At 42.1% G+C, this 24775-nt stretch overlaps 1 protein-coding gene across 2 annotated transcripts; it reads left to right on the top strand.

Annotated features, from left to right (window-relative positions):
• Nucleotides 1-30: 30 nt before the first annotated feature.
• On the top strand, nt 31-24494 carry HGS (hepatocyte growth factor-regulated tyrosine kinase substrate). Of its 2 annotated transcripts, none has more exons than XM_069064063.1 (22): nt 31-282; nt 2479-2563; nt 7667-7742; nt 8256-8348; nt 10456-10579; nt 11579-11631; nt 12287-12355; nt 12457-12581; nt 16595-16673; nt 16834-16932; nt 17170-17265; nt 18335-18373; nt 18462-18605; nt 18713-18772; nt 19503-19716; nt 20720-20892; nt 21677-21817; nt 21909-22086; nt 22180-22313; nt 22492-22611; nt 23174-23260; nt 23606-24494. In XM_069064063.1, the coding sequence occupies exons 1-22, from the start codon at nt 246-248 to the stop codon at nt 23720-23722; spliced, it is 2343 nt and encodes a 780-aa protein (XP_068920164.1). In that variant the 5' UTR covers nt 31-245; the 3' UTR covers nt 23723-24494. The 2 variants fall into 2 exon arrangements, with proteins under 2 accessions (XP_068920164.1, XP_068920163.1); XM_069064062.1 differs by having other exon boundaries at nt 19500-19716.
• Nucleotides 24495-24775: the final 281 nt, after the last annotated feature.

Genomic DNA, 24775 nt, shown 5'->3' with positions numbered 1-24775 from the left:
TGGCGGGCTTCTCGCTTCGCTTCGGTAGAACGTCTGCGCTTGCTCCTCAATCCCCGGAAGCTCCTATTCCCAAGATTCCAGCGTCTTCTCCGCGGTCCAGTCGCCGTCCGTCTGTCTGTCGGTCATTCTCTCCGTGACGTGTGCGCTTCAGTGGAAACAGCCCAAGGCGGAAGCGGAAGCCGGGGGACGCGCCTGCTCCGAGTTGGGAGAGCGTCTATCGCTGCGGGGTTGGGTCTGAGGTCGCCATGGGGAGAGGTAGCGGCACCTTCGAGCGTCTCCTAGGTAACGTGCCCCCGACTGACCGCTTCCCCCCCCCCCCTTCGCCAGCGCCGATCTAGGGTCCGCCGGGCCTGCCTCGTACCATCTGGGGGGCCTCGCCGCCCCGGCTCGTCTGCCAGCTTGTTCTTCGACCCCGGGCGCTGAGTCAGTTGGATCCCTGGGGGAGGTGGAGACACCAGAGGGTGGGGTCACGCATGGGGTGGGGGCGGCCCTCCCCTCCTCTTCTTGCTGTTCTCTGTCTTCCCCACCCCCCACCCTCCTATCCACTTGCCCGCCTCTATCCTATGCCTTTCTTCCCACTGTCCCATGGGCTGGTCCCTGAGGTGCTGGAGGGGCGTCGCAATCATTGGTGCCTCCAGGCAGTGTTGGGGACTGGCATGGAAGGACTGAGGACCCCTCGTTTTCTGTCGTCTCTTGCAAGGAGATTAGCCTCTTCCCTAATTTCCCTCCTCTGTATTTTGGTAAGGCTTAGGATCAGTTTCACATGGGGAGCTTTAAAGCATCAATTATTATTAGGAGTCTTGTGAGAATTAATTACCAGAAACTTAGGAAAATGTGGATATTAAGTGGGCACCCAAAGAAGGAAGCGCTAGTATTGATGCTTTAGTAATTCTGCATCCTCGTCTTAGGTAGTTTACACCTGTCCCCCAGGAAAAACAGCCCCCTTGCTTAAAAGAACTAGCATCTGACAGGTTGGACAGGTTGGACTTGGAGTCAGAAGTCCTTCATCACAAGGGTTGGTGACTAAGTCAGATACGAAGAATATTGTTTCACAGGAAAATATAGTTTGGTCTAGATTCTGATGAAATTTTCTTAGTTCTGGTCCCCTCAAGCAATGGAACCAGTTTTCCTCTGGGATCTGCCAGGACTCTCTAGTGCCGCCATCTTCGGGAAACAAAATAACCTTTTTAGTCTGAACCCTTCCTAACCTTTGCATGCCCGACTGGGAGTTAGCCCAGGAAAAACCCTCAGACTTCTCACCTAAAGAAAAAGGGGAGAGAGCTATTTTCTCCCCTTGAATAAGAGGAATTCGGCTTTCAGCTTATCTCATTTGCTTTGTAACTTAGGAGCACACAATCTTTTAAGTTTTCAGGGGCAAGAATGATTGGAGTGTGCATGGGTATATTTGAGAGAAAGTGAGTGTGTGTACGTGTGTGTGTTAGAGAATGGCTTAGCTGTGATAAAGTAAAAAAACAAACCAATTTTGGATTTTGAGAGTTAGAGGACTTGGGTTCAAATTCTAGTTCTGATACTACTTGTGTGACCTTGGACTTCTCTGGGCCTGTTTCCTCACCTGTTAAAAATGAAGCGGTTGAACTATATAATATCTGAACTCAGAATAATCTGGACTTTGTTTCTATGACTCTAGCAATATGTTATCTCCAGCTTAGATAGAATTAGAGGTCTTTTTGGGGTAGAGTTATTTGCTTCTAACCAACAGGCACATGACAGTTAATATCTTGTTTTGCATACCATTTTAGGGGAGATTATACACCTTTCTTATTAGTACTCACCTATATAAGCTAAATTGTATCAAGAAAACATTGGAAGGACTAGTAATTTATATGGACCATTTAAAGTGATTTTGCTCTTAGCTGACTCACCAACATTTTCCATCTTTCAAAATGTACCTTACATGTTAACCTAGTCAATATTGAAAATGAAAAAGGTTTATTTGATCACTTTATGTATCCCCAGAGAAAATTATACTCTCCAATGCAGAAAGGCATTATTATTTCTCCTTGAACCAATATTTTAAATGGAATAGAAATATTAGGTTATAGATCACGTAATGTGAGATTAATGTCTATGACATTCACAAAGACTGCTTTAGATTAAACCAACTAGGAATTTGTGATATTATTATGGTCTTAAGTCTGCTTATAGTCTAATTGAGTAAATTAGACACCTAATAGCCTAAAGGGTTAAGATTAATAAATTATCTTCCTTGAGCAAATTATTTCCTTGTACTTTGTACATTTTTTTCTCTGTGAAATGGGGATAATACTTTCTCCATTTTTTAAGGACTATTGTAAGATTTGGACCTGTGCTGAAATTGTTTTAAAAAATTATTAAAATAAGCCAGAATGAATTTTCTGATTTTGTGATTAGCTTTAGTTGAGATAAATGATCTGGCACTTGATTAAGTCGCAGTAAATTATAGTGAATTCATTTAATGGGTGCATTTTTTCCTTGCAGACAAAGCTACCAGTCAGCTCCTGCTAGAGACAGATTGGGAGTCTATCCTTCAGATCTGTGACATGATTCGTCAGGGAGATACTCAGTAAGTGAGCAATGTTTACTTTCATTATAGATATTTCTTTTCTAAATTTCATAATTTTTTAGGCTACTGCTTCTCAATATCATGCCTGCTAGTCTAGGCTGGCACAGATTGCCTGTACTAGTCCAAGGTTCTGTAATCTTCTGACTAAATTGGAACTGACCTGTAATCTAGGAACCTGCATCCAGATCTTTGTCTGTGAAGCTCTGTATAATATGCTATCTTATGAAATGTTTGCCCTTGATCTTAAGAATCAGGGGCTTTGATTATAAAAGACATAAAATTTTGCTTACACAAAACTAAAGTGCTTTTGCATGTACTCAAAAAAAAAAGAATTGCTACTAGACTAAAAAAAGAAACTAGAAAAATAAAGAGGAAAAAATGTTTTTATTAAACAGCACTGATAATCCTGCCATCTAAGCACTACTCAGTTGACACAAATATATAAGACAAGAGCCATTCCCCAGTCAAAGTATATGAAAGAGTGAAACAGCATTTTATTAAGTACTTACTATATTTCCAAGAACTATGGTAAGGCTTGAGGATAAATATTTTTAAAAATAGAGACAAAGTCCCTGCCCTCAAGGTGCTTACATTCTAACAGTGGATGACTACTGTTTTGAGGAAGTAGAAAGTTGGAAGGGAGGCAGATGATGAGATAGTCTGGGTAGTTAGCTTCATGGGCTATGAAACCAAAGCATTCTTGGGTGTATAGAACCGGCATGTAGAGAAAATGGCCTAATTTGCAGTGAGTGGATTAACTTCCCCAGCTATTGGACCATGTGTTCTGAATAACCTAGTCCTAGTCCGGGTCTTAGGTCCAGGGTGGAGGTCTTATTCTAAATGGGGTGGTGGCAGGTAGATGACCTGGTTGACTGGGTGGGATATGAAATTAGAGCTCAAACAATTTTCAAAAGAAAAATACACTATTAAACAGTCACCAAAATGTACTTCAAATCATTATAGAGAAATGACAGTATAAGACCTCTGAGGTCTTGTGTCACACCTGATAAATTAATAGAGATGAAAAGTCCTCCATGTTGGAGGACTGTGGGAAGAAGTGCAAATGCAGCCATTCTGGAAAACAATTTGGAATTATTCAAGGGTACTACTGATTGCAGAAATTCTATTACTGGACAAATACCTCGATAAGATCAAAGACTGAAAAGTCCAATATGTACCAAAATACTTCCAGCATCACTTTTTTGTGTGATAGCATAGAACCAGATACAAGGTGAGTGCCCATTCATTGGACAGCAGAGGAACAAATGATGGTATTTTGAATAGATGAATATAATGAATTATCATGCTTTAAAATTGATATTTTTTAAGGTTCTGCTATGTACCAAGTAACTCTGTGCTAGGTGCTGGGGATACAAGGCAAAAGTGAAACAACCCCTGCCCTCAAGGAGCTTACATTGGTGAAGAGGGTAATGTGTATATATAGAATCATCGAAGGATTTAGGGAAGGAATGCTATTAGCAGTTGGGAATTGGAAAAGATTTCATGTAGAGGTGGCCCTTGAGCAGAATGTTGAAAGAAGGAAGGTATCACTGCCAAGTGAATCTGAGGAGAGAGTATATTCCAGGCCTGGTGGATGGCCAGTTCATTATCACAGGGATGGGAGGAGGGTCATGTAGAGAACCAGCAGGAAGGCTAGTTTGGCTAGACTGGTTAATGAAGCTGACAAGCTAAGTCGGGCCAGCTTGTGAAAGGCTTTAGAAGTTAAACAGAAGAATTAAATATTGGATCCTAAAAGTGATAGGGAGCCACTAGAATTTGTTGAGGAGGGTAGTGACAGTATAAGACCTCCACTTAAGCCAGATCACTTTGGCAACTCTGTGGAGAATGTTTTGGGGTAGGAAAGAGACTTGGGTCTATGAGACTAATTAGGGGTCTTTTACAATACTCCAGGTAAAGGGTAATGAGAGCCTGCATTTAGATGGCAACTATTCGAGTAATGAGCCAGGCACAGTTTGGAGAGGTGTTGTAGAGGTAGAAATAGCAAGATTTGATAGCTGATTCTATATGTAGGGTGAGAGAATGGGGAGTTGAGACTTCAGACGTTAGAGCCTGGAACGAGGTTTTCGAAAGAAATAAGGAAGCTCAGAAGACGAATGAATTTTGTTTGAACATACTCGGTTTGAGATGCCTGTGGACATCCCATTCAAGATGTCTAAAAAGCAGTTTATGATGCAGAACTGACCCTCAGGAGGGTGACTAGAGGTAGGTGCATAAATTTGGGAGTCATCTTCAATGAGATGATAATTAAACCCCTGGGAGCTGGTGAAGTCACCAAGTAAGTGTAGAGAAAAAAGAGAAGAGGGCCTAGTGCAGTACACCAACGCATGAAACATGAAGGAAGCATGAAACAGATGAATCAGCAAAAGAGAGGAAGGACCAATTAGGAGAAGCAGGAATGAGTAGTATCATAAAAATCCAGGGAAGAGTGTTCAGGAGGAGAAGGTGGTCCCTCTTATCAGATAAAACAGACAAGTCAGGGCTATCAGATTGTACACTTGGGGTCATTTGGTAACTTTGGAGAGAACAGTTTGATTTCCGTGATGGCAGAAGCCAAGTAAAAGGGTTGAGGAGTGACTAAGAGCAGAAGTGAAGGCAGTGGGTGTAGATGGCTATTTCTAAGAGAAAGATGAGAAATTCAGAGCAGAATAGGGAGACTTACGAAGTAGAGCAGAGTGAAGTGAGCAGAACCAGAAAAACAGCATGCACAGCTAGCGCAACACTGCAGCTTACTTTCTTTCACCTCAGCAGCTCTTCCAAACCTCTTCATCCCTCCTCACATTGCCTATGGCCCTCTCTCCCCCTACTCTCTCAACTGAGAACCTTGCCTCATATTTTACCAAAAATATTGATAACATTTGCATCAGACTCCCTTTTCTCTCCTCTTTCTCATCTATACTCAGGTATCTTCTGTTGCTATCTCTTCTTTCACTCCTGGCTCATGTTGTGGAGTGGCCTTATTCCTTACCAAAGCTAAAACTTCTCTACCTGTACAAATGATCCCATTCCATTCCATCTCCTCCAAAAGATTACCTCCTGTTATCCACCCCCTCCTTTCACTTATTTTCAATCTCTCCTTCTTTACTGGTTCATTTCTACTGCCTAAAAACATGCCCATGTCTCCCCCATTCTGAAAACACTCTCACTTGACCCTTCTTTTATCCCCACTTTCATCCCATATCTCTTTTACCCTTTGTAGCTAAACTCAAAAAGGCTGTCTACCATAGGTGCCTCCATTTTCTCTCCTCTCGCTCTCTTAATCCCTTATGGTCCAGCTTCTGACCTTATCATTCCATTCTCTCCAAAGTTACTAATGATCTCTTTCCTCGCCCAAACCAATGACCTTTTCTCATTTTCTCATTCTCCTTGACCACTTTGCAGCCTTTAACAAGTTGATCACTCTCTCTTCCTTCTCTTTTCTCTTGGTTCTCTTATGTATTTCTCTGTCTCCTTTTCTGGATCCTCAAGATCGTGCCCTCTAGCCCTAGGTGTCCCTCAGAGTTCAGTCCTGGGTCCTCTTTTTTTTTTTTCACTTGGTGATCCTATGGACATCTCTTTGCTGATAATTCTCAGATCTACCTATCCTGCCCCAAACTCTGCTGACCTCCAATCTTCTATCTCCAGTTGCCTTTCAGACTTCTTGAACTGGATGTTTCAGTAGACATCTTAAGCTCAACATGTCCAAAACTGAACTCATTATCTTTCCCTCTAAACGCTTACCCTTCTCCTACCCTCTCTATGACTGTAGAGGAAAACAACATCCTCCTAGACCCTCTGGCTTGAAGCCTAGAAGTTATCCAAGAATCCTCACTAACACACACATGCACACATAGTTGCTGAGACCTTCCAGTTCTCTACTCTGATGTGTTATTACAACAGCCTGCTAATGGATCTGCCTGCCTCAGCTCTCTCCCCACTCCAGTCCATCTTCCATTCAGCTACCAAAGTGATTTTTTCCCAGAGCACTGTCACTCCCTTACTCAGTAAATTCCAGGATCAAAGAAAAAATACTCTTGAGTGGCAAACAGAGCTCTTCATCCCTAGCTCCCTCCTACCTTTCCAAGTCTTCTTAACCCCTTATGGAGATTTTAGTGACACTGATCTTCTGGCTGTTACATGAACAAGACACTGCCTCTCTAGATATTTTCTCGGGTTGTCTTCTGTGTCTGGAATGTTGTCCCTCCTCTACTCTGCCTACTGACATCCCTGGCTTTCTTAAAAATCCCATCTTCCACTGGAAGCCTTTCCCCACCCCTCTTTAATTCCTTTGCCTGCTCTCTGTTAATTATTTCCTATTTATCATTTAAATAGCTTGCTTTGTATGTATTTGCATGTTGTCTCCCCATTGTAGCATAAGCTTCTTGAGGGCTGGGACTGTCTTTTGCCTCTTTTTGTATCCCCAGTGCTTAGCATAAATGTTTACTGATTGATTGACTACAATACAAATGAAAACTATCAATTAAAATTCCTTCTAATTTTAATAACCAATTTTGGTCCTAGATAATGCATAATGAAACATGTACCAGGGAGTATAGGGACAGAATATTACATACATTTTCAGATACAGTGCCTGTTTTTGTTATTTTTGCTTAACTATTTTTCTTTGTTTCTAAGGAAGTCCAGTTCTAGAGTTGGGCAAGGAGTTGTCACTTATATCCAGAAATGACTTATAAAAACAAAGGCATCAATACAATTTTTATTATTTAATAGTATTTTATTTTTTTCTAGTTACTTGCAAAAACAATTTTCAACATTCAGTTTTTGGAAGATTTTGAGTTCCAAATTTTTCTCTCTACCCCAAGACAACAAGCAAATTGATATAGGTTATATATGTGCAGTCATGCAGTATGGTTGTTTTTTTTTTTTTAAATAATCTCATGCTTTGCTCTGTTGGTACACTTAAGATCTTGGGACAGTTACGACTAATTCTTCTGATTTTTACCAACAGTGAAAACTGTGTAGTTGTTGAATTCTTTGTCACTGTACAAACCAGGTAGATAAATGTTGTGTTGTAGTTTCTTTAGTTGCTAAGGACATGTTTCTTTCTCATTCCTGTCCTACTTACTTAATGCCCTTTCCTTTCAGAGCAAAATATGCAGTAAGTTCCATCAAGAAAAAAGTCAATGACAAGAATCCACATGTGGCCCTCTATGCCTTAGAGGTAATTAGCAATCAGTATATTCCAGTGAGGTCTGACCTAGGCTTTTACCACATATAAGGTTTCTCCCTATCTTTTTGGAAGGCATAGAGATGAGGAAAGTCTTACGGTCTCAGGGAGGCACCCAGCAGAGAGCAGAGTTTTCTGTTGAGCATCGAGATGAACTCCTGAGATCTAGTTCTTAGCAGTACCACTTACTTTGTGACCTACCAGGGGTGGAATTATTTTCCTTTCTTGTTTTCTCCAGATGTAAATAACAGAGCTGTTTCCAGTAATAAATACCTGTGAAATGATTCATGTGGGTTTTCTAGTTAGTACTATAGGGAATCAGTGGGAACTTTTGCAGACATTGTATGGCTGCCTAATCCAAAGGAATAAAATTACTATTTTGGCCTATCACAGACCTAAGGAGAGAAGACTGGTAGGAGTTTGCCTTTCAAGCAAGGAAGGAATTTTGTAGGCTTTGTCTTAATGAAATATTTCCTTTCCACCTTTTGGGCTTCTTTCCCGTGACAGGTTATGGAATCCATTGTCAAGAACTGTGGTCAGACAGTTCATGATGAGGTAGCCAACAAACAGACAATGGAAGAGCTAAAAGAACTGCTCAAGGTAAGAGTGTCCTTGAGAAATATTTATAAAACAGATGCCCTGTTGGCAAGAACTGAAGGGGGTTCCCTTTTTTAAGGTCTTTATGGCTAAGTTTCTAGCGGGCTAACCTGATAGCTATTCTTTGTAGTCAGGTGCTCCACTTTTGATAACTACTATCTGGATTGGGAGAGAGAGGGAAGGCCATGCATTGCATGAGTAGCAGTTCCATACTGTGCATACACAGTGACCTAGGTAATCTGTTTGCTCTTTGCAGTAGGTCCCACTTTTTGTGACTGATTTGCAACTTCCAACCTAGAGCTGGGCACCAGGAGTGTTTCAAGCATGCTAATGTAAACTGGTGACTGCTGAACTCTTGCTTTAATTCAGTTAACATTTAGTGCGTATTGTTTATAAGGCACTTAGGTCACAAAGACAAAAATAGAGCAGTTTCAGGGAGCTTATGGTCTCTGGGGGAGAAGCAATACATACACTGAAGAATCCATTCTAAGTAATTCTGGGAGGGAGAGGCTACTAGTAATTGGGTATGAGAAAAGACCATATGTATGTAGGGGTGACACATAAGCTCTCCTTTGGAAGAAGCCAAGCATTGTTTTTTTGGTGTTTTTTTTTTTGTCAGTGTTGGTGAGGAAGAAGTTCATTGCAGGCTTGGGGACCATCTGTGCAGAGCTATAGAGATGGGAGATGGCATGTACAGGGAGCTGCTGGTAGGGCAGTTTGACTAGTACAGAGTCATATAAAATAAGACAGGAAAAGTAGAGGAGTTCTTAAACTTTTAACAAGATTTTGATAATTGTATTTTGGTATAATTGGTTTCTTTTGTAATTCTGTGTATTTTATGCATTTAAGAACATTCTGGTAAGAGGTCTATGACACAAAAGGTTAAGAGCCCTTGTCCTAGAGGCAATGGAAAACTGAAGACTTTTTCATTAGAATTACATAGTCATATATGTGTTTTAGGACTATCAATTTAGTAGTAAGAGAGGAGATAGCTGAAGCAGTGAGACCAGTTGAGAACCTATTGCCCAGACTTGAGCCTTTGCTACCTACATTTGTGATTACAGACTTATAATGATAATGCTTTGGGCATTTTTGCTGTTATTAGGTTCTGATTTGACTTAAGGAAATGAAAGAATTATTTACTTGACTCTTTCAGCTAATTGTCTATATATTCCATTTACATCACAATTTGTCACTAAGATGGCATGTTACCTAATAAGTTTCTCTGTGGCCGGTTTTCTTACTGAGATAAGAATTTGAGAGACTGAAGCCCAGATGGAGGTTTCTTGTAGTCCCTCCCTGAAGCCATTTCCTCTGCTTCTTCACTGCTTCAGAATTTACAGCTAGAGGCATCTCCTTGATAGATATATAGACTGAAGATTTGGCTGTGCTGTGACCTGGTTGAAATTGGAGCTTTCAGCACTTGGCCCTTGTTCTGTTTCCTGGGAGAGTTTGCAGAACAGCTGGTCATGTGGTATGAAGTGATGATGCCAGGATCAGCTGATGATGGCAGAACCTCTGTCTAAGACTGACCAGGACTAGAGAGAAATAGAAGAAAGCCCTGCTAAGCTAAGCTGCCTGCAGCTTCCTAAGTATGACAGGCTCTGGAAGGCTGTTGATCTCTCCTTCTAGCTGGCAGCTTGACCTTGGAGGTTCAGAGTTTCACTAATGCAAAACTTGGTTGGGTTGGAGAACTATATGTTAGAAGTCTGGAGTGGTGAAAGACTGTGGTGATTCTGATGAATTGAGGGAAATCTTAGTGGCTGGGCAGGGTCCCATAGGAAGTTTTGTGATTGACTTTAATGACTATGAGTGCTGAGAGCTGAAGAATTGAAGCAATTTGGGAATTGTCTTACTGTTTGAATAGGATTTGGTTACTATAAGACAAACACTCAGGGAAGTGCCTTAAATGGCTGGACATTTCCTGTGGTAACTGTCTGTCCCACATTTCTTAGATATGTAGGAAATCTCCCTTCCCTTTTTCCTCATTTGTAAGTCCCATTCCTTTAGAATATTAAATTTCTCATCTGCTTCCCTACCCTAAAACTTCTCCTGGAATTCTTCATCTCCAGTTGGTTTTACTGATCTCTGCATCCTCTTTTCTCTGCAGAGGCAAGTGGAAGTAAATGTCCGTAACAAAATCCTCTACCTGATCCAGGCTTGGGCTCATGCATTCCGAAATGAGCCCAAGTATAAGGTAGTGCAGGACACCTACCAGATCATGAAGGTGGAAGGTAAATTATGGCAGGAGATGTGTGAAGATGTAGATTAGAGGTTTTAAATTTGGGAGGATTCAGAGATGTGGGGTACATTCTAGGTTAAGGCCAGTAGGAGAAGGAGGAAATTTAGGAATTAACTTGATATGTGTGTGGGGAGGGGTGCACAGTGAAAGCAAAGGAGGATCTATGTCAGGGCGTAGTGGGAAAGCAGGTAAGAAAGGCCAGTTTATGAAAGACCTTGAATTTAGGTAGAGTTCAAATGTGATATGGTAATTGAATATCTGTTGTAAGTCCAAGTAACTGTCAGTTTTGATATGACAGTTGTGCTAGGAAAAATAGTCTGGTAATGATTTGCAGGATGAATTGGAGGAGTAAGACCCTCGAAGGAGAAAGAACAGTTTGTATAAGGGGAAGGAAGGGAATAAGCATTTTATAAAATGCCTACTGTGTGCCAAGCACTATACTTAGCACTTTTACAAGTATTATCTCATTTGATCTCAAATCAACCCTTCAAGGTAAGTACTATTATTTCCCTGATTTACAGTTGAAGAAACTGAGGTGAACAGAGGTTAGGTGCCTTGTACAAGGTCGTATATGTATGTGAGTATATGAATCTGAATTTGAACTCAGGTCTTCCTGACTACAGGCCCAGCGCTCTATTTATGGCACCTCTTACTATAACATTAGGCAACTTCAGAAACCTAATTAATGACCATAGAGAATTCTTTGGGTTATCTATGTCATGTATACCTTCTGAAATGTGAAATAGGAGGTGGACTAATTAGAAAAAGCTTATCCTTTGCATGCTAAGAGCAAGGAAAGAAGAAGGGACTCCCAGAACCCTCTCAGTGTGATCATGCCAGAGGTCAAGATTGGGCAATGACTTGCCATAGGTCACATATAATATAGTAGGTCAGATAGCAAACCTAGGACTTCTAATTCCAGCCTTTGCTTCATAAAACTACTGTTGGGATATTTTTTTGGTGTGTGCAATGTATATTCTCATTTCTACAGGTCATGTTTTCCCAGAATTCAAGGAGAGTGATGCCATGTTTGCTGCAGAAAGGGTGAGTTCTCAGATCTAGGACTTGTACTGAATTGAGGAGAGAAGTATTAACTCTTGAAATTGGGGTGTTGTGTGTTTCTTAACAGTATTATGTGTGTGGTATTTCCTTCAAAGATTTAAATTTCTGATCATGCAGAAGTTGTGGCCAACTTATAGACAAAATCTTCATGTAGCTGTTTTAATCTCTTTATAGTAATATAATAAAGAATTATGGTAGGATACTAAACAAAATCTATGGCTGTTAAGAAATTGCGGCTAGTGGTAATATGATCTAGACCCTAAATTAAAATTTATTCAGAGCCTTAAGATGTCTTGAATTTCCATTCCTTGCCCAAAAAAAGGGATCTTTTGGATTTGGGATCCTTTTTTTTTTTCTCTGAAACATAATCTTTAGGCCTCAGTGATTCTGCCTTTCTCCTAGGCTGCTGGTTTTAATTGACAGGAATAAATAGTTTTTGCACATTTAAACTACCACTTCTTCCTACACTCTGAATTTTCCATGTATTCTTTCCTAGTTTTATTGGGAGTTGAGAATTTTTACTCAGTGCTATTGTTTCAGCACTGGGTGCTGAATTTGGCAGAGCAAAAAGAGGGATGGGGACATCTAGTTTTGTTGCCCATGGAAATATCTTATCTGGTTGTGTCTTTTTGCCTAGGCTCCTGATTGGGTTGATGCTGAAGAATGTCACAGATGCAGAGTGCAGTTTGGGGTGATGACCCGTAAAGTAAGCATGTTCGCAGCTGAGATGACCAGTTTGTACTTTTGTATTGGGTAAGATGGGGAGTAAAACACATTTCTGATGTCCTCCTCACTTCTTATTTGTAGCATCACTGCCGGGCATGTGGACAAATCTTTTGTGGGAAATGTTCTTCTAAGTGTTCCACCATTCCCAAGTTTGGCATTGAAAAGGAAGTACGTGTGTGTGAGCCCTGCTATGAACTACTGAATAAGTGAGTTCCCCTTGTTCCCATGTGTTATCTTTTCACGAATTCCTTCCTTTACTAAGCTGTAATGTCTCCATCTTTGAGAGTCAGTGTTTACCCAGAGCATGGTTTTCCTACACAACAAAATTATAGAATATTACCATTGGAAGTTACCTTAGGCATTACATAGTTTTAATCCAGCCTCCTCATTTTATAGGGGAGGAAACTGAGAACAGAGAGATTGTCACTTGCTGAGAAAGGTGTTTCCATTTTGGCTATTAGGAACTCCCCATAACTCAGGAAGGGACTGGCTGTATTCACTGTAGTTGAGCAACATGAAGCTTATGGTGGGGAAGGCTAAGATTCTCCTTGGAGCAGAATTCCAGTCCTAAAGTCACTGTTTATCAACCATTGGCTTGATTTTTTTCCTTCTAGATGTGTCTGGCTGAATGTAGCTTAGATTTGCTTGTCTAACACTGTGTCTAAGATTGTGTTTGTGTAGCATACCCAGAGGGATTCTGTACCCATTTAGCAATGTTAATAGTCTCAGAAAGAGCCCTGGGCCCCCCCCAAAAAAAAAGAGCCTTGGGGTGCTACATCAGAAGACTTAAATCAAGGTAGTATGGTATAATAGAAAGAGCACTAGATGAAGTGAGGAGACTTGGATTTTTGTTCCAGTTCTGCCACTAACTGTGGTGATGCTGATGAATTGAAGGAAATCTTATTGGTTGGGCAGGTCCCAGAGTTTAATGATCTACTTTAATGACTATGAGTGCTATTAATATGACCTGGAACACTTTACCTTTTCTCTGCCTGTTTCCTCATCAACAATCCCTGTATCAACTACCCAAGTGCAAAATGAGAGGGTGAGACTTGATCTCTGAGGTGTAGATCTTATGATCCTGTACCCCAAATTGTTTTTTAATTCTCCAGGTAACAGATATTTTTAAAAATTATTAATCTGTCCCTGCCCATTGCCACATTGGTCACATCCAGAAATTCATTTCTTATTCTATTTATTAGTCCATCATTTCTGACATGAGGTGAGAGGCATTCTTTTTGGTCATTTAGGTGATGAGCAGCATTGTTAAGTCTGTGAAAATTATTTGTTTTTGTACTTGTTCTGCTCACTTAATTCTGTATTACTGCACACAGGTCTTTATGATACCAACTTTTCCCTAGTTTTTTATAGCATAATAATATTCCGTTACATTCATATAACACAGTTTGTTCAACTATTGCCTAATTGAGCACCCTTATCATTTTGTCACTGCAAAAAGAACTACAATGAATATTTTTATACACATAAGACTTTTTGCTCTTTCTTTGATCTGTGTTGTATTGGCCTAGCAGTAGTCTAGCCGAGTCAAAGTATATGCACTATTTAGTAATTTTTGTGCATGGTTCCAAATTGCTTTCCAGAAGGCTGGACCAATTTATAGCTGTTCATCGGTGTAGCTGTTTTCCTGTAGCTCTTCCAATCTTTTTTTTTCCCAACTTTGTTAATCTGATGGGTATGGTACTGCCTGCCACATTAGGTGCTTAACATGTTTTTGGATTGACTGATTCTGAAGTGGAACCTCAGTTGCTTAATTCTCAATTCTCTAATTATTAGTGTTATGGGGCATTTTTTCATATGGCTAGAGATAGCCTTGCTTTCTTATCTTTAGAACTGTCTATTTGTATCCTTTGACCATTTACCAATTGGGGAATGGCTCTTATTCTTTATTCTTTTTTTTTTTTTAGTATGCTTTAATCTGCGCTAAGTTCATCACTTCTCTCTCTGGAAGTGGATTCTATTTTTTCATCATTCATCCTTCATTGTCATCTTGGATCATTGTCGTGATCAGAGTAGTAGTCTTTCACAGTTGTTCATCCTTAAAATATTGCTGTCACTTTGTACAATGTTCTCCTGGTTCTGCTCACTTCACTTTACATCAATTGATAGAAGTCTTTCCAAGTTTTTCTGAAACCATCCTCCCTCATCATTTCTTATAGCACAATCATATGTCACAACTTGTTCAGCCATTCCCCAGTTGATGGGCATCTCTTCAATTTGCAAGTCTTGAATGACTCTTATTCTTTTACATTTAATTTATTTGCTGCAGAGATTTTTCTCCAGTTAACTATTTCCCCTCCAATCTTGGCTAAGATGTTGTATTTGTTCTGATTGTATAAATTATTCTTCTAATAAAGTTCACTCTACATCAGCTCATAAAATCTTCTCACTTCCTTCCAAGAGAGTTCATTTCATGATTTCTTATGGTACAATAATAGTCCATTTACGTCATATGCCACAATTTATTTAGGAACAGGGGTAAGATGCTAATACAAGTGTGAGGTATGCAATACAAGACAGTGATATTGTTCTAGTTATTCCTTCATATACAACTCATTCCTCCCAATAGGACAGCCCTATAGTTTTGAATTTTTGGTGACCACAAGAAGAGCTACTCTAGATACTTTTCTGTGTTAAAATCCTTTCCTTCCTTCTTTGATTTATTTGATGGTATAGGCCTGGTGGTATGACTGGGTCAGAGACAGTAGGTCTCTCTGTTGTGGGCATAGTTCAGAATGGTTTTCCAGACTGGTTTCATCAATTAATTCACACCTCCACGCAGGGCTTCTTAAACTTTTTCCACTCACAGTCCATTCAGCACTTCTTAAACCATAGGTCACAACCCAAACCCACAGTTAAGTAGCCTATACTAAAGCACTGTCATACCTGTGTTCTCACAGCTCTTCAACATTTATCCTTGGAAACTCAAAGTTTCTTAAATTTGCATTTCTCTGATTTTTAGTGACTTAGATGATTTTTTCATATGATTGTTGATCTTTTTTTTTTTTTTAAGCAATCGGGGTTAAGTAACTTGCTCAAGGTTACACAGCCAGGTGTTTCTGGGTGGATGCTAAGTGTCTGAGCCCGGCTTCGGTCCCCAGGTCATCCTGACACTGGAGCCGGAGCTCTTATTCGCTGTGCTACCTGGCCGCCCCTGATTGTTGATCTTGATTTCTTCCTTAGCAAACTGCCTATTCATATCCATTGACCAATTTTCTTTTGGGAAATGGTTCTTAATCTGATAGGTCTTTGTATATCCTGGAAATAAGATCTTTATCAAAGAATTTTTTTAAAAATGTTTTTCCCAGTTTTACTCTTTAGCTTCTATTTTTACTACATTAGATTTCTGTGTGTGTGGAAAAACTTTTTTATTTTATATAATCAACATTGTCCATTTAACTTGAGTAATACTCTTTATTACTTGTTTAGTCATTAACTTTTCCCCTACTGTTATATCTGAAAGGTCATTAACTCCTCTAATTTATGATGCGACTTTATATTTAAGTCATATATCCGGTAGGAGCTTATTAGTTTCTGCCAGGCTATTATCCAGTTTAATAGCAGTTGTCAAGTAGTGAGTCCTTTCTTTCCCTAATAACTTGGATCTTGGGTTTATTGATTACTAGGTTACTATATTTATTTGCTTCATTCGACTGACTTTTTTTTTAACCAGAACCAAATTTGTTTTAATGATCACTGCTTCATAGTTTGAAATCTGGTACTATTTAATATCTGGTACTACCATAATATCTGGTACTACCCAGATTGTTAAAATAATTAAAATAAAGGTACTTTGAAAAATTAACTGTCAAATACTGACAGCAAATCCCCTATTCTTTTTGAGCTTAAAAATATTTGTTCTCTGTGCCTTCTGGGTTGTTGTAACAAATAAGATGATGCATATAAAAGCATATGAACAGAGGTAAAATGCTATACAAGTGTAAGGTACGCAATACAAAGAAGTACTGTTATTCTAGTTATTCCCATATGACTATAAAGTAATGAGACTAATTGTGTCTTGTGGAGTCTGTTCCACTTCTTTCTAATCTTGTCTAATGTAATTGTAAAACCCCTAGGAAATAACATTGTTGGGGGTTTGGTTTTAGGGATGACCCCATCTTAGAAGTTAGGGAATTGTTACTTTGAAGAGTGTCCTATGATTTTTATCACTCTGTAATCTTTGATGCTATTCTTCATTTAGGAAGGCTGAAGGTAAAGCTAGCTCCACAACAGAGCTGCCTCCAGAGTACCTGACCAGTCCCCTGTCCCAGCAATCTCAGGTACAAAGGTTCCCCAGTGCTAGCCTCTCCCCACAACCTGGACTTGGGAAGCAACAGTTTCCTCCTCCCTTCTCCCCATTCCTCCATCCGCTTTCCCAGGGGTCTTGTATGGTTTATCTTAACTGCACATTAGCCTCTTACCTAGCTCTCCCTGTGCTAGTTGCCTCCCAAGAGGGACGAGACAGCTTTGCAAGAGGAAGAAGAGCTGCAGCTGGCTATTGCCCTGTCCCAGTCAGAAGCTGAGGAAAAGGAGAGGATGGTGAGTGGCTGGTGGGGGCCCCCCTAGACTCAGGACCCTGCTTTGACACAGAAAAGAGAAGGTGTTGTTAATTCAGTCCCTGCCTATCAAAGTGCTAAGGTTTTCACTTGATACATCAGCATGGGGTGAAGGGCATTCACTTGATCAGGGGTGTTAGGCTGAAAGAAGGAATTGTCCACTTGTAATATGTTTCCTAATTACTCTTTCCTAAAAACAATGCTTTCTATTCTATCACAGAGGCAAAAGACAACATATACCATGTATCCAAAGGCAGAGCCCACACCTGTGACCTCATCTGCCCCCCCTGCTAGCACCTTGTATTCTTCTCCTGTGGTAAGGTCCCTTTGTATTACCAGACCCACTTGAAACCTTTTCTTCAGAGTCAGAGGGTAGTATATCTTACTTTACTTACATTTTCAAGATGAAGTTGCCTTTTTCCTTAAAGAACTATCTCTAAGAGGACCGACATTTTAGTACCTGACAAAAATAAATACAAGTCATTTCAAAGCCAAGTGTGCCTAGGCTCTCATCCTTACTGAACCTGATCGTTCTTTTTTGTCATTTGTAGGAATCAGGATTTTAGATTTGGAAGGCACCTTAGAGATTTAGTCCCCTACTACATGAAGGATATTATGTTAGGATTCATGGGTAGATGCAAAGAAGAATAAACCATGGTTCCTACCCTTAAGTTTTTCACAGTTTAGTAGAAGATATAAGAAATGCACACAAATATTACACGTCAGATAAGTACCATAAGATGGGATATGAATGAAAAGGAAGAGAAAAATCGCTTCTAGCTGGGGTGAGTAAGGAAGGGAATCCAAGAAGGGTTTGTGAAGATGATATTTTATCTGGATCTTAAAGGATTTTCTTAAAACTTAAAAGATCTTTAGGAATTCAGCAAGCAGAGATGGTGAAGAGGGTATTCTGGGCAGAGGAATGTCAGGAACACATGCAGTAGTGGGATGGGAAAACATAGGGTCTGTTCAGGGGATACAAAGTCGTTCTATTTGACTGTAATGTAGAGTGCTCAAAGGAACCTAGTTGGGGAAAAGGCTGGGATAGAGAAAAGTTGGGAACTGTGAGCTTTGACTGATAAATAATGGGACTTTGGGCTTTATAGTGTCAGACCTTGGAGGTTTTTTGAGTAAAGGAGTGAGGTCAGAGCTGTGAGCTAGCTAAATAATCTGTAATTTACTATTTGAATCTTGGATCTGTGGGTGTGAACGAGGGAGCAAGAGGAGTAGTGCACGCTAAATCCTGGGCTTCCCCTCGGTGCCTCTTATGGACTGGGCTTCTGTCTGTTCTCTGTCGTCTTCCAGGGTGGGTGTTTCATTATGGTGGGGCACCCGTTGTCTTTGTAGGGAGTGACTGTCTCAGAATATCCTCTTTTTATCCCCAGAACTCATCCGCCCCCTTGGCCGAGGATATTGACCCTGAGGTAGGGGCATGACTACTTGTTCTGTACTGTCTCTCCTCCTTTTTCCTGGCCCACAGAAGTGACTTTTTCTCTCTGTTCCTTCTTGCAGCTTGCTCGGTACCTCAACCGGAACTATTGGGAGAAGAAGCAAGAAGAAGTTCAGAAGAGCCCCACACCATCAGCCCCTGCTCCTTTGGCAGACTCTGCTCCCCAGCCTACAGAAGGACATGCTGCCCCAGTAAACATGCTAGAGGTAGCAGGGTGACCCCAGCGCCTTGTCCATGTGCCCAGTCCTTTGGGGAGGGTTTGGGGGAAAGATTTAAGGTGACAGGCCCCCACTGAACCTCTGGTCTCTTCCAGACTCCCCTCCCGGAAACAGACTCTCAGCCCATAACTCCCTCCGGTGGCCCTTTTAGTGAGGTAAGCTGTTGTTTGGCCCAGCCCATAAACTTAATAATGTTGTCCATCTCAGCAAGCAGTCCTCAAGGGGCCGGCCAACTGGGTCTCAGGCACCCTGGAAAATGGCCCCCAAGGCTAACAAGCTGGCAGGAAGTGCCACGGTGAAGGGAATTCCCTGATTAATATACCCTGGCCTCCCTCTGATCAGAACTGAGCTGATTCCAGTCCTGGGAGTGCAATCTGGGTCACTTAGTGACCCTGCGCTTCTAATGGGATTCCAGAAACCTTCACCCCAAGGACCTGAGGGAGGTGGGTCTGATGTGAAAGGTGAGTTAGTGGTTAGAATAGATTCAGAATGTCACTTGTGGACTGGAGGCCCTAGAGTTAGCTTGAGCCTGCCTTGGGATGAGCTCCAGTGTCCATATTGTGTCTGGAGCCACCCAAGGGGAATTGGGATGTTAGTTCCTGGGGCATTTGTCCGATGACAGTCACACACCCCACCCCCACTCCCACCCCCGGCATTCTGGGTTTGTTAGACAGTAGAGAGAGCCTAGTAGAGATAAAAAAGGCCTCCCTCCCAGAGAAGAAAGAAAGCATTTATCACAACACCTTAATAGAAATTAGCTTCCTTCTAGTATTACGGAGCTCTGAAGGCCTATTAAAATGGTCCCCTGCCCTGGGAAGTCTGAGACTAAGTCTTAGCTCCACTGGCTGTGATACTTGGCAATCTCCTACACTTTGTTTCCAGCAGCAGCAGTACCAGAATGGGGAGTCCGAGGAGAACCATGAGCAGTTCCTGAAGGCTCTACAAAATGCTGTCACCACCTTTGTCAACCGCATGAAGAGCAACCATATGAGGGGACGGAGCATCACCAATGACTCAGCTGTGCTCTCCCTCTTCCAGTCTATTAATAACATGCACCCTCAGCTGCTGGAGCTGCTCAACCAGCTGGATGAGCGGAGATGTGCGTGCTTTCTGGCCTTTTTGAGCTGCACTACAATCATACCCACTACCCACCATGACATAACAACCCAGTATCCATATTTTCTGACATTATGGAATTCCTTCTTGTTGGAAGTCATATCCAGTGGTCTTTTCCATTTTATTTATTCAGTCTAATAGAGATTGATAACTTTGTTTCCTAATGCCATGTCAGCTATTAACTAGCATAGGTTAAATGGGGTTTTGCTTCTGAGATAGTGCTATAGGGTAGCTCAGCCTCCACCACTCCTAGAGTCATGCCTGTGATATACCTCTCTAGAACTGCCTTTCCCTTCCCAACCTCCCTGGGAGCAAAGGCTGTGCAGCCTCTTAATCCCAGTGAGACTGGGTTAGATTGTTACCATACCCTTTCTTCCTCAAAAACAATAGCAACCAGTTTTGCCATGGATGAAAAGATATCAAGTTCTACATCATGTGTAAGTTAATAAATTAGTTATTCTTCAGGGCCAGTGCTCAATCAACAAGTATTTATTACATGCACACTCATGGTGCATACAAAGTGCCTCTTGGGAGTCCTCTCTCTTTCTGCATTGTGAAGGTCATTAGAGCCTGTTAGAGAGATGCATCTCTAATAGCTTAAAATTGCACTGGGACTTTTGGAACACCCTGTATTGGATACTGCTTCTTCAGCAGAGGCCTCACACAAAGGCTTAGCTCCACAGAGGGTATTGCCAATGACTTACAAGGTCAGCCTGTACTTTATGGAGAGGTTGGAGAGGAGCAGTGCCAGGCAGGTGTAGGCTGTGCCTTTCTTCTCCTAACTGACCTTAGTAACAGCATAAAGGAAGTCCGTTCATACCCATGCCTATACTGGGAGGTGCTGCTTAGCATCTGTCAAGATGAAAACTGTTCCAGTATGTGCAGGATGGAAGATGATCCAGCAACATCTTGAAGGATAGAGCCACAGTTGTGTGTGGGGCGTTCACATAGAAAGGAGTTCATGCTTTTTGTTCCTTCTCCCACAGTGTATTATGAGGGACTTCAAGATAAGCTGGCCCAGATCCGAGATGCCCGAGGAGCACTCAATGCTCTCCGAGAGGAGCACAGGGAGAAACTGCGCCGGGCAGCCGAAGAGGCAGAGCGTCAGCGCCAGATCCAGCTGGCCCAGAAACTGGAAATCATGAGGCAGAAGAAGCAGGTGAGCAAGGCCTATTTCCTTATGGGAATGTTCAGATGGAGAGGGCAAGTCCTTTCTAAAAACTGGGTGTCTTTAACTTAAAGAAAAGACAGATTATTATGGGCCTGAGAGCCCTTCACATGGTTAATTACTGCTTGAAAGAGGTAAGACTCATGTTCTGCTTTGCCCTGAAGGCTGAGGACTGGGAACAGAAAGGGCTATGTGTGCACAAGAGGGATGAGCTCCTTCAGGAGGGATAGCCCAGCAGGAATTTGATGAAAAACTCCCCCTGTACCCTAGCAGTTCTGCTGTAAGATCTGAATGTTGTAGAGGGACACCTTCAGGTAGGCATCTAGGTGTGGTCAGGCTATAAGTGGAAGTCCTTGGGTCCCTTTCAACATTTGGATTCCACAATTTGGGAACTAGACATGCCCTGTTGTGGTCGCTAAGGATGAGGATTCTGGGGTCTTCTGTTCCTTGCTTCCTGAGCTGTAAGAGTAGAAGTCACAGCTTGCATTCACATAATGGGTTCACAAGGGACTTTCCTCAAAAAAACCTTGTACGGTGGCTATTGTGACTATTTTCTCCATTTTATTGATGAGGAAACTAAAGGTTAGAGATGTTAAATGACTTGTCTGTCTAAGGTTACACAGCCTATGAGTGTCTGAGTCAAAATTCAATCCTGTGTCTTCTGATTCCAAATGTTCTTTCCACTAGTAGTTCCCTGCAGTTCATCAGTGTTTGATCCTTACTCCTAGGGAAGATACTGATAGGGTGCCTTGTCAATTGTGCTCTTCCCCTCCAGGAATACCTAGAGATGCAAAGGCAGTTGGCCATTCAGCGCCTACAGGAGCAGGAAAAGGAGCGACAGATGCGCCTGGAACAGCAGAAGCAGACAATTCAGATGCGAGCACAGATGCCAGCTTTCTCCTTGCCTTATGCCCAGGTGTCTATTTACCTGCTCATCCTCTCTCCAATCAGACATTTTCTGCTAAGCATTCTATCTCTAATAACCTCTTTATTTTTCCTTTTACTAGTTACAGGCCATGCCCCCTGCAGGTGGGGTGATATACCAACCTTCTGGCCCTACGAATTTCCCTGGTACCTTTAGCCCAGCAGGCTCAGTGGAGGGCTCCCCAATGCACACGGTATATATGAACCAGCCAGCACAGGCAGGCAGTGGACCCTACTCTAGCATGCCAGTGGCTGGAACAGGTAATGGACTATGGGCATCCCAGGGTAATTAGGCTGTTGATCCATAACCAGGAAAGCTAAACTTGGAAATCCTCCATTTTTTTCCTATCACAGATCCTAATATGGTGAGCGCCTATATGTACCAGGCAGGGGCAGGTAGTGGACAGGCAACTCAGCAGGGGCAGCCTGTGCCCACCACAAATCCAGCCTATTCTTCCTACCAGCCAACCCCCACACAAGGCTATCAGGTAAGGAGGTAGAACATACCTGTCAACAAGCAAAAAGTTTAGCTTTTTTTTCTTGGTAGAAGAGTCAAGGCTACCAACTCATTATGAGTTAAGAGACAGAGTGTCTGTGTGTGTATGTACACATATACACACACATTGATAACTGGGAAACCTGCCTAACTTTATCTTCCCTTTGCAGAATGTCGCCTCTCAGGCCCCACAGAGCCTCCCACCCATTTCTCAGCCTCCACAGTCCAGTACAATGGGCTATATGGGGAGCCAGTCTGTCTCTATGGGATATCAGCCATACAGCATGCAGGTGAGAAGAGGGTCGGTAAGCATAGAGGTTGTGATTTATAGTTTGGGAAGGGTACTCCACTGTATCCAGAGGAGAGCTGAGGACTGAAATAGGGACTAGGAAGGGGGAGAGAGCTTCAGTGACTGAAGGATGTTTGTGCCTCTGTGCTTCATGGGCCATCAGTTTTTATAGAAATTGTAATGAAATGAGCCAGGCACAGGTGGAACATCTTTTTCTATCTGATCCTTCTTTTCCTACCATCTGACATTTTCCCCTTCCTTCTTTTGATTCTGCCTGATCATATATTTCAGAACTTTAAGCATCTTATTTCATTAATGCAGCTACTCTCCCTCCACTGAGATAGTTGAGTACACTTTGTAGACAGTCTTTGAGCAATGTGATGGTCAAAAAATTCATCTTGAAGAGTCTTTTTAAACATAGCTAGGCTAGTGCTCAGGTGACAGAGCTAGATTCCATTTTCCCTGGCCCATACTGGAAGCCTAGTCCTTGGTAACATGGTGGAAGATGCTCCCACATCACTCAGCTATTTTCTTAAGGTAGTATTTCCTTTGTTCATACCCAGAATCTTATGACTACCCTTCCCGGCCAGGATCCATCAATGCCACCCCAGCAACCCTACCTCTCGGGACAGCAGCCTATGTACCAGCAGGTAAGTCTGTTCCACAGGTCTCCCCCATTATTATTTGACTGGCTTCTTGACCTTGAAAAACACTATTCTAAAAATGACCTCAGTACCTCATTAGATTTTGGGGTACAAATAAAGAAGGGTATTCAGGCTATCAAGTGGTAACAAAGCCAGTCTGCTTGGAAATCTGTCAGCAGTAGGGTTTGGACTGGGCACAGGTAAGAACTTAAGGCTTTTCATCAGACAAGTGAATGTCCTGGACCTTGAAAAGTCTATGAAGCTGTATCCTGGTGGGCAAAAGAGGACTGACTAAATCTTGCTTCATCAGTAAAGAGTCTAGTAACAAGCATCTGGTTTTCTTCCCTCTAGTTGGCACCTCCAGGAGGCCCATTGCAGCAGCCACAACCACCGGTCCCTCAGCAGCCCCCATCACAGGGCCAGGCGGCCCCAGGAAGTGGAGAGGCACAGCTCATCTCCTTTGACTGATCTTTGGGGAGGGTGGTAGGGTTGGGGGATCATCATACCAGTATGACACTATGGTTCATCAGAAGTTACTTCTGTACTTAACTAGCCATTTTTCTGTCACCTCATTCTCTGCCTGTTGCTGTGTAGTCCTTTCTCTGTACAGGATAGGAGAGGGGGAATCTCAAGAATGGAGGTGGAATTGTCATGTTCTGTCACGGATTCAGCAACACGGTTTCTGAACATCTCCCTTTCACCAAAGCCACCTCTCTTTCTGTCTTCCTGCAGTTTCTTAATTTCCCAGGCCCCCATCACCATCATTCATCTCATTGGTGCCATGTTTCTGGAAACTGACTCCTTTTTCCCAGGCCTGGCTCCTGTGAAAGGAGAGGGGTGGGGGTTAGGAGCAGTAGAAGCATCTTCCAGGTGAATTCTGGCCCTGATAATCCCCCTTGAGAAAAGAAAAGAGCTGTGTTTGAGCCTCAGGGGATTGGGTTGGAATGTGGTTTCTTCTCCACCTTCAAATGCAGCCTGAATTCTGTCTTATTTTGTGAGATTGTTGAGTGTATTCCCAGCAGCTGTGGGAAGGGAATGTGTATGGAACTATATATTGTAGACCAAAGCTGGTTTCCTTCTTAGAGAGGCTAGCTCCTAGGAGTCATTTGCCCCTCTCCATAGGACCTGGCCAAAGGTTGAGGGGTCTGTACACCCCTGCTTCTAAGCACTCATCTCTCATGTTTAGTGTCTTTAGTAAACTGACTGGAAACAATAATCAAATACATTTTAAAAGTGTGAATGAATGCGACAATTTTTCTGATACCTGGAAGAGGGGCCGTTTTCCCCAATTATTATAATTAGGCTTTTTTGTTAGAGGGCAGGTTGAAGTACTGGATGCCGGAGGGCACCTTCCCCAACCTTTGGGCAAAAAGTCCTGTTGTGCCCATGAGTGGCCCTCACACCCAATCCAATAAGAACTTTCTGACCCTGGTCTTTATGAGCTGCCACAGCCTGGGGCCCTGCTCCAGGTTTTCCAGGCCTTCTACTGCCCTTACTAGAATCGGAGCTGGAAAGGAGGAA

Source organism: Petaurus breviceps, unplaced genomic scaffold, assembly GCF_028583685.1.
Source record: "Petaurus breviceps papuanus isolate PSGF00001 unplaced genomic scaffold, PetGlider_PUasm1.0 90617, whole genome shotgun sequence".
Classification (NCBI taxonomy): domain Eukaryota; kingdom Metazoa; phylum Chordata; class Mammalia; order Diprotodontia; family Petauridae; genus Petaurus; species Petaurus breviceps.
This window is presented reverse-complemented; position numbering and strand designations above follow the sequence as displayed.